We start from the raw sequence: 17,263 nt of genomic DNA, 5'->3' as shown, positions 1-17,263 counted from the left end.
TTCTCACCCCACCGCAGTCCCACGCACGGCAATGGAAACTGCAGTAAGGCCACAGCCTCTACGTATATGCAAAACGCATCAGCAGTTCCAGATGCACCATCAATGTTTTACATACACATGGAGGCTGTTGCTTCAAACATGTCGGGTGTTATTTGAAAGCTACGGTTTTCCGACCTGCACTTATTCCATTACGATTGTTTCCCCATTTACGACAGATTGGACCATCTTTTAGCAACGACAGTTGAGACGACTCCCATCGACACAAGATAAAGACTTCGGAGTGAAACAATTTTGACTAATTATGTATACATTTGAAAACTAGTTCCTTTCAGTTGGGCCGTGATGAACTAAATGTGGAGTTTCACAGTTCTATAGGACCAGTTTGGTAAGTAATCAAACCCAATGAACGGAGGTTGGCCTCGCAGAAGGTTTTCATTGTTCTCAAATGGATCATTCATCTCCAAGGTTGAAGGATATCACCTGATTGACATTAGTTGCCCTAAACCGGTTTGATTGAAACGTTTAACTCAAAATTCGGTAACACCAAACTGGTTTTAAGCCAAAGATTGTCAAATCGGTTTCACCAACGTGGATTTACAAGTGTAGTCAATTGTTGCACTAAACCGGTTTACTGTCCTTCGTGCAAACAGAGCTCTCGTGTTGCACAACGCCAAGCCCACTGACGTAAAGACCGACGCTTCTCCACGCATGCAGCTCAAGGTAAATTCCAGCCCACGGTCCCAAACCAATGGCCAGTGCACATACATCACCCTAAATATCAAACAGCCCACAATACGAGCTGAAGCTCGTCTCGATCAAGATACACACACGGTGTCTCTTGGGCTGCCCAAGACGGGTCTAAAGCGGACTAGCTCAGTGGTTAGCTAGCAGAGCAGTTTGGTTTCTGGGTTGTGTAATTTTCTTGTTCTCTTTTAAAGCAAAATTCAATTAATGAATTTCATGCAGCATGCAACAAAAAATTTCACTTGGGGTAATGGGGTGGAAAAACATTGCTATTTTGACAGAAAAAAGCAATATTCATGAACAATTAGTTTACCAATTCTCTTTCATGGACCATAGAGAAATGGGTAGATTTAGCCATCTCGAGTGGTGCGATAATCCTGTTCTGGCCCATGTACCTATCACCACGGCTAATGATTGAACCTGCCCATGGTAAAAGTGGTCCTGGAACCAAAAAAGTGGAGAAGTGAACAGAGGGTCCTCTGGTGACGCACTAAGGTGGGATTGAGTAGGGATCGTATGCGGGTTTCGTACTTGTGGCTAGTTGGTTCAGGTAATGGGCCATCATTTCGTATCCATCATGCCAACTTAGATCAATAACGAGCAATTGTGGGCAAAGGCCTACCCACGGCAGTCAGTGATGGCAGGGTTGTTGCTGTTGCTATGTAAGGTTTTAAGAGGAATTGCAGATTACGAGTAATCTAGCAGGGCCTGCGCGACGACTACGCTTCCTCCGTCGGTGTAAGGCTAGAATTTGGTTGGCTAGTGTGCTGCCCACATCCTGCGTGCATCTTACACAAAAGCCCTTTTCAGAGATTGCCATTTCTGGTTGTTAACGTTACATGAACACTCCTGTCCAACTATGCAATCACGCGGCACGTGCAGTTATAAGGTTTATTTGTTCCCATTGGTCACCGCAGTCGAGCGTGAACACACATGCGAGGCTTAAAACAAAAGAGTAATTTGGGGTTGCAGCTACCCCAGTCGAGACCACACGCACGAGTCTGCATTTGTGGCCCGAGCGTGACCAGTGGCGCATGACCGAGGTGACTCGCAGACCAGTCTAGCAGCAAGAGCCTCGGGGAGTTCCTCCGACCAAAGACACCTTCAAGTACTCTCAGCAGCGGCGGCCAAGGCAGCTCAAAGCATCACGAAAACGTGCAGAGGGAGCGCGAGGCCGAAACCACTTGAACCTTCAGTGCTTGGGACGGAAATAAATTGTATTTCTTCATTTGTGATACAAACCTCGAAGGCCCCGCGTCATCATCATCTCCCGCAACCAATGACACTGGGAACAAGATGCAGGGCCGTGCCACTGGTGACTTCTTGGTGGTTAAAAACCCTGGGGGCGACTGGTTCGTGGGGAAGGTCTAGCTGCTTCTGGGTCAGTGTGCGGTGGATAGCACCATGAAGGCCCACGGATATCTCCCTACCGTCAGCTCTGCACAGCACAGGTGCCGTCACCACCATCACCCACAACCAGATCCAGGAGATCGCGGTGGACGTGTGACTTCTCGCAGGTGTCGCATGACCTCCTTTCTGTCGTGCAGGGCCGAGGGCAAGGCGTTAGCCCTGCCAGAGTAACCGTACCACTCAAACCGAGATGGCTACTTCGGGTAATTTATCTCTTCCTCTCTCTCATCCGGTGGGGTCTACTACAGTGGAGGGGTTCTGCGGTGGTGCGGGCACCCACCGGGGGAGCGGGGCGGTGTCGTGCAAGCGAAAAGCGGCCTTAAGACTTAAACGCAAAGGGTGACAGGGGCCGAAACTTGGATGACTAAGCCGAGCTGCAGTTTGAATCGCATCAAAATACTTTGGTTGCGGCAAGGAGGCCGCGAGTGAGGGGGGCGGATGGGTGGGGGGGGGAGACATGGTCGCAGGCCACCTTGCTCTGATACAAACTTCCACAGCAGATCTCACAGTAAAACAATTAAAAAGCGTACGTATTTAGCCTTTAACATTATCTTTGACCTCTGAAATAGAGGCAAAACGTTTTGAAGCCTGAAGACAGCTTCATCCCAGCCCTGTTAATCAATAAAATAGACATTCAGCAGAGAGAACGAATACAAACAAAATATAGAATGTTAGAGAGAGAATCAATCAAGTGTGAATGTATGTATTTCTCTGCAACCCCCAGAACTCCTTCCCACACTTCAGCAGTAGTCACAAGCACAAGTGGATTCCTAACAGCGTCTGCACTTATTTTGTTCATGCCGGAATACCGATGGGTGGTAGCATTTGCGTGTTTTCCAAACGAACGGACCTGCATTGAAATTGATCGTTCCGTACGAACAACGTCGAAGTAAAGTGCTTCAAAAGGACTTCACAACAAACGTCGTTAACATGTAGCCTGCCGTCGTGTGGATCGTAAAAAGGCGTACTGCCGTGTTCGACTGACTGAAGTGTGGGCGGGGAGCGTCGGCGATCGTCGTTAAGATGAGGTTGACGCTTATAAAACAAAGAGCGGTCCCGCGAGGGGACGGTGAGACAAGGGTTGAGAGCTCCACTGAAAACGGTTTGCGACGCGGACGGAGGCCCTTGCCCTGCAGGAAGAGCTTCTGGCGCCATTACAGGAAGTAGTCGGGGGTGCGGCGAGTGACATGAGGTTCCCCTCGCCGAGGGGCTGGGTCAAACTGCAGGCTGTGGGGGGGGGGAGGCAGACACCAGGCAAACATCAAAACATTCTCCCCACCCTCCACCCCCACCTCGTGTCTCTCGCAAGTGCCGCTCAACCTCAACCAACCGCACACTCTCGCCGTGATATCATCGTCGCTTTGTGCACTTCAGCCGGTTACGTGGTTGGGATAAGTACATTTCTGTTATTAATGCACATCCCATTCATCATTAATTTAAGTAAAATACCATTATTATGAATATTAATGGCGTCGGGAGCAATATTTAGAATCGCTTATACTTTTGCTAAAAACATTTTTAGAATTGCGCAAGTGGTCTTGTACAAGGGTCCCCAGTAATTCAAATCTTGCCACACACGTACCCCATTATTTTGCGGGTTACGAGACGCAAGCTTTTGACGTGTGCATGCAACCCGTGTGCGAGTAACCTGTGTGTGCCCGCGTAATCTGCGCGCGTGCGCAACGGACGACTCACAAAGAGTACTTGAGAGTGTCATCGAGCTCCATGATGGCCGCCTGATTGCCGCAGCGGTAGCAGTAGTTGGGCGCGCTGAAGATGGTAACAACGTTGCGATCGTGGCACCAGTTGTAACCCTGTGGAGCAAAGCGCACGCCATCACCGAGCGAGCAGCGGAGGATATGCGCGTGGTCTATACTCCAGCAACGCGGATTGGTGGATCGTGTAAATGTTCCGAATATACATTCCCGCGGGCGTCGAGGTGCCATGCAGAAGGTAGTACACACAAGTGGACTAAGTGTCCATATTTTTTCATCAGTGGGTTTTCACCCACAAGTATAAACACTGGTGATTAATTGGCCGAAAACATCATAAAAGTAAAATCGAGTGGAGCAGAACAAAGAGTCCTTGGGCAATGTGGCTCTCTTGGATAAATAAAAAAATGCACGGGTAAGGGTGCCGTGATATAATGTTGCGTGATGCATTATATCAAGATTTCTCAATGACACGACGTCTAATTTCACAATACGGCGATTGCTGCCTATTGTCAGTGTCCCCTATTGTACTCGTTATTGTGTTGCTTTTTTGCTTTGTACAAATAAACCATGCTTAAACAGATCTTTAACCGCAGTTGACTTTATGCTCATCTGTAATAGCTTTGTTTTGGATGACCCCAGGAAAATATGTAACCGATTGAGGTCACGACCCAACATTGCGTACATTCTCTCGCTATTGCCGTGTAGATTGCCGCTATTGCCAAACCTGCTGCAGGGTTCACGATTACGACATCACTTCTGAGCTGTTCCCACAATAACGTACCGCCGCGTGCATCGGGTGACGTCACTTTTGTTGCCATGAACACAACTTAAATGATTACGCACGTTTTTGAACCATGAAATTTTGAAATTCCAAACAATGATCTGAAATTGTCCATAACAAAGCATGTGAATGTTTTTAAATCAGAAAGTCATCGTTAACTTCTACATGGACAGACCCACTGTTTGTCTGTATATTGGTTTTCAACCTATGAGATTCGGCACGCCACCGCCCCCCAAAAGCCTTTTATCATCAAGGCTGCGGCCAAGATACCGTGCAGGGGAAATATCAAACGTATACAGCGATCGTCAGTGCCACATTATGAGAACACGCTAAACACAACACAAAATAAATGCATAACTATCACTGCGTTGGACTAAGAGGCATGGACATGTGACCTCTCTATTGTGGGCTAAGTAAACTGGGCAAGAGGGTGGGGGGGGGGGGTTAGGCACTGGGGGGGCTGCCACACCAAAATGGTTGATGACCATTTTAAAATATTAGATAAAATGGAACTGGTCAACTTCCCAATGTAGCAGGACCCTCCTGATCGCGAGTCTTGAGTCTCAGCGTGGCTGTACAGGATCAACAAATTAATGGAGGATGGCATGGCAAGGGGTGGGGGGGTGGGCGAAGGAGGGAGGCACAGGCACAGCAAGCGGGTAGTGACCTCCATGACGAGCTGGTGGGCACGTGACACAAGTGTCAGCCCGTTGCTGTGGTTGAACGTTTCGGAGATGTCCTGGCCGAATGTGTAGCCGGCGCCGCGCGGGGAGATGCCCCAGCCTCCACGGTCGTCAGGGTCCGACCACAGCAGGTCACACATGGGGCCCTACGCCACATACATACACACAACGATCAACATTCATACTTACACAACATACAACAGTCAAAAACTATGCACCCAACATAGATACAACATACAACGTTCAACATTTTACGCATAAAATACACAACATACACAATATACACAATAAACACAACGTACATTATGCAGTCAAACACAATGTTCAACATTCACAAAGACATTTCCTCCCGTATAGTTTTTGGCAGACTATTGGGCAAATCCTTTTAGCGAGCACTTATGAAAGCCAGCACGGCACACAAAGGGGTGGGTGACCAAGACCACACACGGCCGCCTTTGTTTCCCCAGTGATGATCTTTACACAGCACACGAGGTACTTGCATTTAAAGCTGAGTCGACCTAGGGGAGACCCATGACAGGTTCAGATTTTCTTCACTTTTGTTGGTAATGAACGGGAATCGTACTTGGGTCGCTGGTTTCGTAGCAGTGCGTCAACCACTACACTACCGCTCCCGAGTGCAAACCACACAGTCACATGCACACATTATAGACACGCCACACATGCACTCCACACGCATGTGCAGTCCACATAGCATAACCTGTGATTTAACATTCTTCACCTAATTTGAGTAATCATAGCTCATTTTAAGTCTGCAAGCCTCTTAAATCATAAACAAGGATTATGGAATATTAAAATGTTTTTTTCTTCTTCTATGCACGCTATGTTGGCCCGAATGGAGGCCAATTCCAAGTAGTAGAAGCTCAGGTGGCCAAGTAGCACAGCGAGCGGCTCGCAATCGCAAGTTCAAATCCTGGTTGGGGGTTTACTCGGTTCACATCGTCCCTTCCAGCGTCAACAATCAGAATATTTATTCACACTGGAGGAATCCGATGAGTTACAAATCTCTTTTTCACAGATGAGAATAACGCAAGTGCCACTTTGATGTGGTTGTGAACGTACTTGCTCCCATCATAGGAATGTGGAAGTTTCGCCACAGGCTCAGAGGCTGTTCAAGAGGATAGGAGGACCAATGATCTCAATACTTGAAATATCGCTTTGGCAATGCCTTCCTGAAAGCGAGCCGCGAGCCCAGATGAGGCTTTATAGAATAAACTATTTTTTTGTATTTCACCAGGTGAGGTCCACCGAGTTGATCATTGGTTTTTTACCCTTCTATCTGGCAACAAAACTGACACCTTTTTTACAAGGAGTCATGTTTACATAGACCACAATACCTGCAGTCATAATGCAAACAAAAAACATAACTCTGATAATGTATGCACCGTCCTTCAAGTTGATTGGTCCACAATCGATACAGCTTTCCTTAGAGCCAAAAGGCGCAAAAAAGGTGTCAGTTTTGTTGGCAGATGAAAGGGTAAAAAACCAATTATCATATTTTTTACTGGCAAATGAGGTTCCAATGGTGTCCACCGAGTTGTTTAGCTCTTTTTCAGAAGCAACCTGGCCACAAATGATAACTCAAACACATCAACGGAATATGGTGTGGCGCAGAATCCCATGGCAGGCTGGTCGGACAGAGGGGGGACAAAGAGCCGGCAGCAGTCATCACTTTTGACTTTGTCCAAGTTTCTCGTGAAGGGGGATGGTGGGGGGAGGGGGAAGGGGTATCCGTACCTCATGAGGGACCTCTTGCAGACGGTCGAGAGCTCGGATGTGGTCCAGCGTGTCGATGGAGGGGGAGAGGCCTCCGTGCAGGCAGAAAATCTACACGGCACACGTGCGCCACCACACACCATCGTCAACCAATCTCACTGGGCGGCGCATCCCGGCAGTGCTAACTCATTCTCCTTCGCAGAGGAATTGTTGTGCTTGTGAGAATCAATCAGTGAGGAGTGCAGGCTGCAGCATGGACACCATGCAGGAGAAATTTCAAATGTGCGCGGGCCACATCAGCGTGGTGTTACGGCCAAAAAACACTTAATACACGATATGAAACAAATACCTATCACCGCACTTGAGGTGCGGACATGTGATCTCTCTGTATTGTGGCCTTGTAGCCTTGTGCGAGGGATGGGGGGGTATGCGGGTGACAGTGCAGGGACCAGTCTTCATTGGGGAGGGACACCATAACAAAAAGGATGGGGGGCACCACTGATGAAATATTTATGCAAATTTTTTTCCAATGTTACCTTTGCGACAAATGGGACAAAGGACAGGTGAACCAAAGCAAGCAGAACAATGAGAGGTTACACACAAAACCAAACCATGACCTCGAACCATAACAATTCCTCTTATAGCACACGGGCAAGAATTGTTAGAAAGATAATCACTGCACAGTCAACAAAACCCAGTGCCAATTTCCACTGAGAAAGAACGCCCCTACCACCCTCCTCCTGCCCCCCCCCCTCCCGCCGCCATGTGAGATCCAGCAAGGGCCAGTCTCTATATCCGGACCCCTGCTGCACACGTTGAGCCCACCGGAGCAGAACAGCAGCGCCGGCTCCACCGGAGGCGTGCAAGCGAGCTCTTACGTTCACATGATCTCAACTCAATTACGATTGCCCAACATCCGATCTGGCGCCACACACAGACACCCAGAGCGAGCGCTGCTGGCCGTCCATTGCTGCACACAGCCGTGCCTTTCATGGTTGTGGTTTTTTTTTTCTTCTTCTCTTTTGAGAGTCGGTGAAAATTACGTTTAAAATTCGAAAATAAATCCAAACGGTCGGACGATGGGGCCCGGCCACACAGCGCCGAGCATTACCGACTGCGTTCTAACAGGGAAGTGATAACTTGAGGCTGAAGTTTCAGGGAATTACCCGACTTAAGGTTTCTGTTTGTGTGCGACTGCCAATCAATGGAGGTCAGTACAGAGAATATTTTTTGTTGAAGTAAAGCTTTGAAATATAACACGCGTGAAGCGACTTACACCACATCTCAAACACTTAGAAGGGCACCCACCCCCCCGAAGGGGCAGCTGTCCCTGTGCGGCACAATGTTTACTTGGCATCTGGTCTGCAACCGGATTATTCCTCTACCAGTGGGGGAAGGGTGCCAGGCGATGACTGCCATATATAACCTCAATGGAGTAATTTTTAAGGAGTCCACGCAAAACTCTGTAATTTGTTTGATTTCCTATTAAGACTATAAAAAGTGCACAATTATGCGAGGCAGCAGGACACACTGCTAAATTCTGCACTGCCCAGTGGCTCTTACCTGGCGCTGATCAAAGGCATACACAACAGCAAGAAACGACAACTCATTTCTTTAGAACTACTTTAGCGTTAAGTTTGTCGTCCTTACCCGGCACCTCCGATTAGCACGGTTGGCAAAGCACGGTGCGAAAGAAATTCAACATCGTACCAACTTCAAAATCAGCACCACGCTCGCACCTGTCTGTCGACGAGCGCCGTGAGGGGGAGGAAGTCGAAGAGGTCGGTGAAATACTTCCACACGTTGGCGTTGCCGTACTTGCGCAGGCACTCGTCGTAGAAGCCGTAGACCTGGGTGATCTGTCGTGACTCGTGGTTCCCGCGCAGGATCGTGATGCGTTCGCGATAGCGCACCTGCCAGGGAGCGGCGCGCGCAAACGCCGCGTCACACTCGGCGCACACGCAATACACACTCGTGGCAACCCAAGTTGTAAGCGTTGCGCGTTTTTCAATGTAATTTATCACCGCTAAACAAACGTGTTCCTCACTTGCGCCATTTAACTATTTTTACTTTTTTATTTTACCAGGTAAGGCTCAATGAGCTACGTAGCTCTTATTCAACAGTGACTGACCGCAAATGATGGCTCAAAGAAATGGCTTATCATGTTGACGATTATAGCATACATACATAGCAGTCAAAAAAAATCCACACCACCACGGGGAGAACATCCAAACTCCGAATATACAGTAGGCGACAGGGTGGGGATTGAACCCATGACCCTCCTGTATACCAGACGAGGTAGTTAATATTAACAGTCAACAGTCAGTACTCTTTGCCTATAAACACGGTGACGCACTGCATGTCGACACCAGTCCAGTGCTTGCTTGTGCTGAATCAGTGCTGCTGGGATTATTTACCCCCAGAAGGCCATGTGTGAAAGGTTATATTTGCCTGTTTCTAAATGTAACTTCCTCACTGCCGCGAAGAGAACGTGGTTGTCACACTCGCGCCATGAGTAAAAAGTCAGAGTGATTTCCGGCTCGCATGACATATTGAGGTGCTGCTCAATGCTGAGCCAGTGGTGAAAATTCCACGTTCCTATGGTGGGGGGCGAGTCCATCGATAGGGCAACCAACAGTAACTTCCCAATTAGGCTCCCGCCTGGTTAATGGTCATGGAACTGACGGCAAAACTAAAACAAATTCACAGTCCATCAGTCACACACGGCTTCAAGGAGTGCATAACTTAAGCACCATTGTTTCACAAGCAAACTCCATTTAGGGCTATCGTGCTATTGACGAATGTGTAGAGTATGTCTTGTGTGCTTGTGCAACACTGACAAAGCAACATCACCAAAAATACTTGTTTGACACAGGTTGAAATTTCACGTTTCGAGTTTACAAATTTAATTTAACCAGTGCGAGAACTAAAGGGACAGGAGGAATAATGGGGACAAGACTAAAGACAAATGTCGTCTCATTGAAAGAGTGACCCTGGGTCAGGAAATCAACGAGTGGCCTCTGCTCCCAACTAAGGGGTGCCGCGGTGGCGAGGTGTCAACTACCTCGCCTGGTATAAAGGAGGTCGCGAGTTCGATCCCGACCTTGACATCTGTATATTTGGAGTGTGCATACTCTCCCCGTGGTCGCATACATTTTTTCCTCCGGATCCTCCGGGTTTTCCCTCAACATTTTAGAAACATTCGTTTAGAGTATTTGGCTGCAATACACATGATAAACCACTTCATTGGGCTATCGTTGGTGATAGCCAGCTCGCTCCTGAAAGAGCTATATAGTACAAGTAAATAAAATAGTTTATAGCTTTTATAGTTTGTCTCCCCATCTTTACCTTGAGCGCAACGAGCAGCGACACAGTCTCCACCGAGTAGTATCCCCGGTCCACGTAGTCGCCCATGAAGAGGTAGTTGGTGTCCGGGGACTTCCCGCCGATGTTGAAGAGCTCGATGAGGTCATGGAACTGGCCGTGGACGTCCCCGCACACAGTGACGGGGCAGCGCACCTCCTGCACATTCGACTCCTTCGTCAGGATCTCCTTGGCCTGAGAGAGAGTGGAGGGGGGGAGAGATGGGGACGAGAGGGTGGGGGGGGCCTGACGGTGAGCGAGATTCGCCGGCATCGCATGGCACCATCAGCACCGCTCGCTCATTTACTCAAATATGAAAACATAAATATGCTCGCTCACACCATTGCTGGCGTAAGAGGGCCTCCAGTAGGGAGTTCTAGAGAGCCCCTTTAGAGAATATTTAGCCATCCAGACCAAGCGTCCACCCTATATCATCCGATTTTACTGTATCCACATTTTGCCGCACCACATGCAACATGTCAATCAACTGGGTGGTTTCCTAAACAGACAAATTACAACAAAAATGTATAAATTATTGAAATGCTGAACACTCAGATGCGGTCGACAAATTTTCTTTGATTTTGGGCTGTTAGTGGATCGTGGCTTGCCGGGGGGCTACAGAACTCAGCAGGTATGTTGTATTTTTTACGCATTTGCCGAGCAGACGCAATGGTTGCTACATGTTGAGTGGCCAGCAACACACGCAGCGTGATCAGAGTTAAAATAGACAAGTGTTAACCTTTCTTGAATTGAGCAAGGATAAAAAGATTTTGGGAAACTAAAGAGACAAGGAGGAGAGGGGGAAATAGACGAGGGGAGGAATTCCAGACTGCAGCAATGCAGAGAAAGAAGCAGAAATAGAAGCGAGGTAACAACTTGCAGTTTGGCGAGTGGATGAGTATGTATATTGAACTTCTTTTTCACCATACGTAGCCAACCGAATCGGAGGTGCAATGAGTGTGGTATGTATAGTATAGAGGCTCAACACAGCATAGGCGGTACTAAAAATGGATCAATCCAAGCATGTGGATGGAACATGTACTCTTAATAACAATGCTATACACGTCCGCTCGTTCTTTTGGCCGGTACCGTTCCAACCGTTATATATAACTCAAAGCCAGTAGTGTCCAATCAAATGTCCATGACAGGAGGACGAGATGCACAACAGATACTGCTGCTGCTATGATACAGCCATGATGGAATAATTTAAATGCCGGCTTGTTCTGTTCTGTGTTCTACGGGTTATTTCGTATCACCATGGGCTCCCTGCCTCTTCCATCTAATTCACAACTGCTAATTCCGTATAACTTTAGTCGCAATTGTATTTCGCAACGTATCATCGTCTCTTTACATACTGAGTGTCATTTATCCTGAGCAGGGTTTTGTTACAGGAAATACATTAAAGTTTTATTCATTTGTGCGTGCGCAGTTGTTTTATTTAAATTTTGTATTGATATTATTTAGCGCAGTCTTCATCAGTGCCGATCCATTTGAAATATTCTGCTACGTATTGACATTATGCAAAAAGGAGTTATGACGGCTGGGCGATTCTCAATTTAAATTATTAATGCTGTACGTCGTAGCAATAACGTCTATGTTATTGGGGCTATGTATCAATACTGTATACAGTGACAATTCACATTGTCACTGTTAAACTCGGTGACAATGTCTGGGTATAGATTCTATTCACAGTAGCTATGTCTAGGTATCAATATTCCATAGTAGTTACGTCTATGCTATAGACACTAATCAACGCAGTATGCAGTCACGCTGTTTATACTGTAACATGTGTTACTATTACAATTGTTTATCCAGGAAATCCTCTGCGAGTCTCAAGACTATTTTTCAAGAGGGTCCTCCTTTATTGAGCTATCATTTGTGGCCAGGTTGCTTCTGAAAAATAGATTTATACCTCAGTGGGCTTTAACGAGTAAGATGGGGATGGTTAAGTTTCATTTGTATGTGTTTTTGGTGGTTAAATTTCGATTTAAAGCTTTCGTGACTGCAGGGATTCATCTTCTTGGTTCTTTCGGTAAAGTCACGTAGAATGGAAATAATAAAAGAATAAATAAAACATGATAAAATAATTCTCACGACGTTTCGGCCACAACGCAAGCAGCCGTCCTCAGGTGAAGAACAGGTCTGTCGGGAAGACAGCGTCTGGTGATTCGTTTACCTTTCTTGTAATTTGCACTACTATGTTTTTGTATTGTTTGTTGTAACGTTCTTACCCGCCACACTGGACATCTGTGAAGAGCTTTATAACTCATCGGATTCCTCCAGAATAAATACATATTCTAATTGCTGGGTGTTTCCCAATTAAGCGATTTCAGTTTTTTTATTTGACCAAGACGCCAGCATACACTGGCCTACTCTTTCATGAATGATGCTACAGGATCTTTAACATCTATGGTTAAGCAAACAGTACATATGTTATGGTTATCACACCCAGGGTGTAACCAGGGCGGCCTGTACAACACGAACAATCTGCGAACAAACCTCTGCAAACAATGCTGTGCAGATTATCAATGCTGTACAACACAGTAACTAAGTCAATTTTGTTTATCCAAGTGAGAAATCGAGACCAGTTAAAGTCTTAGTTGCAAGAGCGACCAGGGTGACCAAACAAATACAATTTACTTACTAAAAAAAGGTATAATTTCTCATGCGACACCAATTGTGTCGCATGAGAAATTATAAATATTTAATAAACAACCCAGTTTTAATTAATACATTATCTGTAGCACAAGTTGGCTCGGGCAGATCTTTTTAGTCCGATCATGGCACAATTTGAATTGTTACAGAAACATATACAAGTCGACAAGGATATGTCAAAGTCAATTGAAGTTATCAAAGAATCGAAAGTTTAGCATCGCGTTGTTATTCATAATGGGATAGTAGCCAAGGACATTCTTGAAGTGACGGAACACCACGAGCTTGGGGCATAAACAAAAAGAGAGTGAAACCCATGAGAGATTCCTTCTGTCCTTGGTACAGTGGACACGGTGTTGTGGGCTTCTACGTTCGAGGGTTTTGGTAATGAATAAACGCTTGGGATTTTGTAAGGGGTTGGCGTTATGCTTGTATGCATGAAAATAATCTTGCACCCAATGAATCTCCCTTGCCAATTGAAAGAGCATGATAAATGGTCTTAGAATAAAAATACATGAGTGGAATACCGTAGTTTGTAAGATAAAGAGTTTGGCAGAATGAGATAAGGTTTGGCTAATCCAATGGTGTTATTGCTTGATTTGCATGTCACCAGCAGAGTCTATGACATGTACAGAGGTAGCATCTATCTAATGTTTTAGCGAAAGATATTTCGTTTCTCTACAAATTTCCAATAGTAATTTTTAATGACTTTCTTAAATACTCTTGACAAAGATTGAAGATGAGATGAGAATCGAGCCAGATGCCAAGATACTAGTTGTAGAAGGAAAGATGTTCAAGTGCTGTGCGACAGAGTGGTCATGGGCAATTTTCATTGGCTCGGAGCTTTCTTAGACCAGGGGGCTCATAAAAGGAACACGCTTGGTCTTGTTTTCACTCAGGTGACATTAAAGCGATAACATTTTTTGGATGGTTGTGAAATCGTCTTGTTTTAGTTGTACATGAATGTAGATGGCTGGCGTATAATCATGTCATCGGCATAAAGTTGAACTTCAGAATGAGCTATAGTTGATGCTATGATATTGTATGTTGAACGTCTTTCGCACCGTACTCAGCCAACCGTGCTAATCGGAGGTGCGTTGGAAGGACAATCGAAAACACAAGCAGAATTTGTTTTATTGAATGAGAATAGGACTGAGCACAGAATCCCGTGGAACACGTTTGGTGAGTGAAATCAGAAGGTTGACCATGGTGGATGGGGGTTGGGGAAGGAAATCCAGGCTCCTGGGCAAGTAGAAAACCAGCGACTTCCGGCTATGCAGATATTCACGGAGAGTTTTGAGAGGCCATTGTCGATTTCAGCAGACAGCAATGTGGGGGGCTGGCTGGGATTGTGATTCAGTGGATCCCGAGTATTTGGGGGTGATATGCCTTCGTTTATAATGCTGTACACAGTAACAAAGGTATGAAATTCTAGATTTGAAGCTTTCGTGAATGCAAGGATTCATATTCTTAGGTTTTTTTCGGTAAAGTCACGTAGGTAAAAAATTAAAATTAATAAAAGTAAAATAAAAATAACATAAAAATCACGACGTTTCGGAGGCAACACAAGGTATGAAAACTAAGAACAGGTTTTACCCTTTCTGGCAGTAAAACAGGAGGCGTTAAGATAGAAATCTTTTGCAAGGAATCGTCTGCATTAACCACACACGGGATTTGTGGTGAACATGCAAACAAACATTCTCTGATAATATATGTTGCATTGTCTTTGGAACTGATTGGTCTACACCTAGAGACAGCAGTCTTCTTTAGGGCCGAGTCTCATGAGCGTCATACCAGAGCACGCCAAAAGGCGAACAGCACAAAGACAATGCACAATCAGAGCACATTTTGTTTCGGGGTGAGCAGCTACAAAATGAGATCTTTATCCAGTACCAAGGCATTAAAAGGCGAAACCTATTCTGCTTTTTCATATTTTGATACTAGCAACAAGGCCCATTTAGTAACAATAGTATTGTTATTCTTGATTCTATCGGTAAAGTCACGTAGAAGGGAAATAATAAAATAATGAAAATATACAAATTCTCACGACGTTTCGACTGCAACACAATCATCATCAGGTGTGAAATCCACATCAAGATTTCACACCTGATGACGATTGCTTGTGTTGCAGTCGAAACGTCGTGAGAATTTGTATTGTTTTTATATTTTGTTAATATTTTTATTATTTTATTATTTTCCTTCTACGTGACTTCACCGAAAGAACCAAGAATATGAATCCCTGCAGTCACGAAGGCTTGAAATAAAAAAATAGTATATTCTTAGATTTTTTCGGTAAAGTCACGTAGGTAAAACATTCAAATTAATACAAGTAAAAAAATAGTATCTTTATGGAGCGTATCTGTTCAAAGCCCCGCAAGTCAACATTTGCACACAAGGTGGAGGAACAGGGGTCGGCCAACCATAATAACATGAGCCATTATTTTTTTTCCGATTCCGTTAAACAACTCGATATTTTAAGAGCCGCAATGCATGTGAACACGAGACGGCCCTGAAGAAAATAACGCGACGAAGCGGTCGTGAAGAGCCGCAGGTTGCAGACCCCTGATCGAGAACTCCCAATCCCTCACCCCCTCTCTCCCCATCGCAATGCGTTAGGTGGGGGGGCATCCATTTAGTATGTACGCATGGAGGGGGAGGGTTAACCCAAATGAGTACGCTTGTGTATGGGGGGGGGGGGGTCTACTGACAATGTACGCATAGTAAACGGGAAGGGGGGGGGTGAAGCCTCGATAATAATTTGTCTATATTGGCCTTCAAATTAGCTAAATCGTCCGGCGGGGTGTAAAAAGTACGCGTTCGTACAGGGCGAGGGGAGGTCAAGTTGACATTTTTGCGTACGTACTAAATCGATGGCCCCTTACTGTTCAAGTCCAGGCTCACACCCCCGTCTCTTTGTTCCTTTCGTTTCGGTCCGCCCGCCCAGAAATATACATCAATAACATCGGCCTGCATTGGCAACGTTTCGAGCAAATGGTCCGTCATGGTTGTAATCCAGGGTCCTTGATGCATGAACGCGTCACCCATTATGTGTTTTGTTCACCACAATAGCACCTTCCATTTTTGAGTTTCGCGAGTGCCATTTGATGTACAATCGCATCCAATCCGTACGTTAATGTACAAGTCCACACATTAATAAAAAAATAAAACCATTGTATGCGGGGCACGGTATAATATCCGCCCACGTTATTTCGAGCCACCCCTATACTGCTCTCCGCAAGTCCCCAAGGTACTGAATGGGGGGCGGGGGTTGAGGGAGCCGGTCTCAGAGAGCGAGCGGCGACACTGAAAGCCGCCGCCGAACTAGGAAAATTGGGGGGGTACGCGGAGCGCCGCGGCCTCGCGGGCCTCTGCCCAATGGCAGCGCCCGACAGGGGAGACCCGTCGCGCCTCTCGGCAAATGGAGAAAGGCGGCACGGAACAAACTCGGCAGGTCCCCACCCCACCCCGCGGCCTCCTGCCCAATGGGAGCGCCCGACACGGAGCGAGCCGGGGCTACCGGAGCCTCCCCTAGCCCAGTCTCCCGCCTTACCCCGTTATGGCGCCGCCTCTACACCCCACCACAAACCCACCACAGGGTGCGGGAACCGGTAGAGGGATGGAGGAAGAGAGACACGGGGTAAATGGGGGGGAGAGGGAGAGGAGACGATGCGAGCTGTGGTTCCCGCGTTCTCACGAACACCTCCCGCGCGATTTGCCTTGCGGCCCGAGGCCTCGCCCATCCCGCCCGCCTGCCTGCCCGGTCACCCACCTTCTCGCATAGCGTCTTGACTTGGCCCTCGGACAGCTGCTTGCACTCGGACAACTGCTCGATCCACTGATCCAGTTCCTTCACCGAGGACTTTTCCTCCATGGTCGATTTTCGCCGCGCGGCGTGGTTCGCGTACGAGCGGGCGCCGGTTCCTCCTCCTCCTCTCGACTGAGCAGCTCAGCGGGTCTCTCGCCTCTTCTTCTCCCCTACCGCGGCAATGGCGGCCAGAGACACGTGACGTCACCGCCTTCCTGTCGTAGAACGTCACGACACGCCCTCTCGTGACGTCACCGCCGCCACACCCCCACCCTCCTCGAGTCCGATGTTAAGTACCGCCTCTACATGACGTCATGCAACTGCCCACACCCCCCTTTGGGATAACACGCCCCTCCCTAATTTCTCGTGACGTCAC

The 17,263-nt window shown here is 46.9% G+C and overlaps 1 protein-coding gene across 1 annotated transcript; it reads right to left on the bottom strand.

Moving 5' to 3' along the window:
* Window positions 1–3,184: 3,184 nt before the first annotated feature.
* LOC133339255 (serine/threonine-protein phosphatase 2A catalytic subunit alpha isoform) lies at window positions 3,185–17,085 on the bottom strand. The gene is made up of 7 exons (XM_061547401.1): window positions 16,852–17,085; window positions 10,416–10,625; window positions 8,807–8,980; window positions 7,089–7,178; window positions 5,318–5,479; window positions 3,850–3,968; window positions 3,185–3,381 (listed from the first exon to the last, which is right to left on the bottom strand). Exons 1-7 carry the CDS (start codon window positions 16,951–16,953, stop codon window positions 3,309–3,311), a joined length of 930 nt encoding a protein of 309 aa, XP_061403385.1. The 5' UTR covers window positions 16,954–17,085; the 3' UTR covers window positions 3,185–3,308.
* Window positions 17,086–17,263: the final 178 nt, after the last annotated feature.

Source organism: Lethenteron reissneri, unplaced genomic scaffold (assembly GCF_015708825.2).
Source record: "Lethenteron reissneri isolate LAM-NWPU_2019-01 unplaced genomic scaffold, ASM1570882v1 scaffold_1704, whole genome shotgun sequence".
Taxonomy (NCBI): Eukaryota; Metazoa; Chordata; class Hyperoartia; order Petromyzontiformes; family Petromyzontidae; genus Lethenteron; species Lethenteron reissneri.
Note: the sequence above shows the minus strand (reverse complement) of the source record. Positions and strands in the feature narration are given on the sequence as shown.

What these genes read in the sequence shown, in the direction of transcription:
- LOC133339255 (XM_061547401.1), bottom strand. Translation starts at nt 16,953, where the DNA reads ATGGAGGAAAAGTCCTCGGTGAAGGAACTGGATCAGTGGATCGAGCAG. An exon ending in CGGCGCTCGTCGACAGACAG is followed by an intron (nt 7,179 to 8,806) that starts GTGCGAGCGTGG and finishes TGTGCCGTGTAG; the next exon opens with ATTTTCTGCCTGCACGGAGG. An exon ending in CCCACCAGCTCGTCATGGAG is followed by an intron (nt 3,969 to 5,317) that starts GTCACTACCCGC and finishes TTTGCTCCACAG; the next exon opens with GGTTACAACTGGTGCCACGA.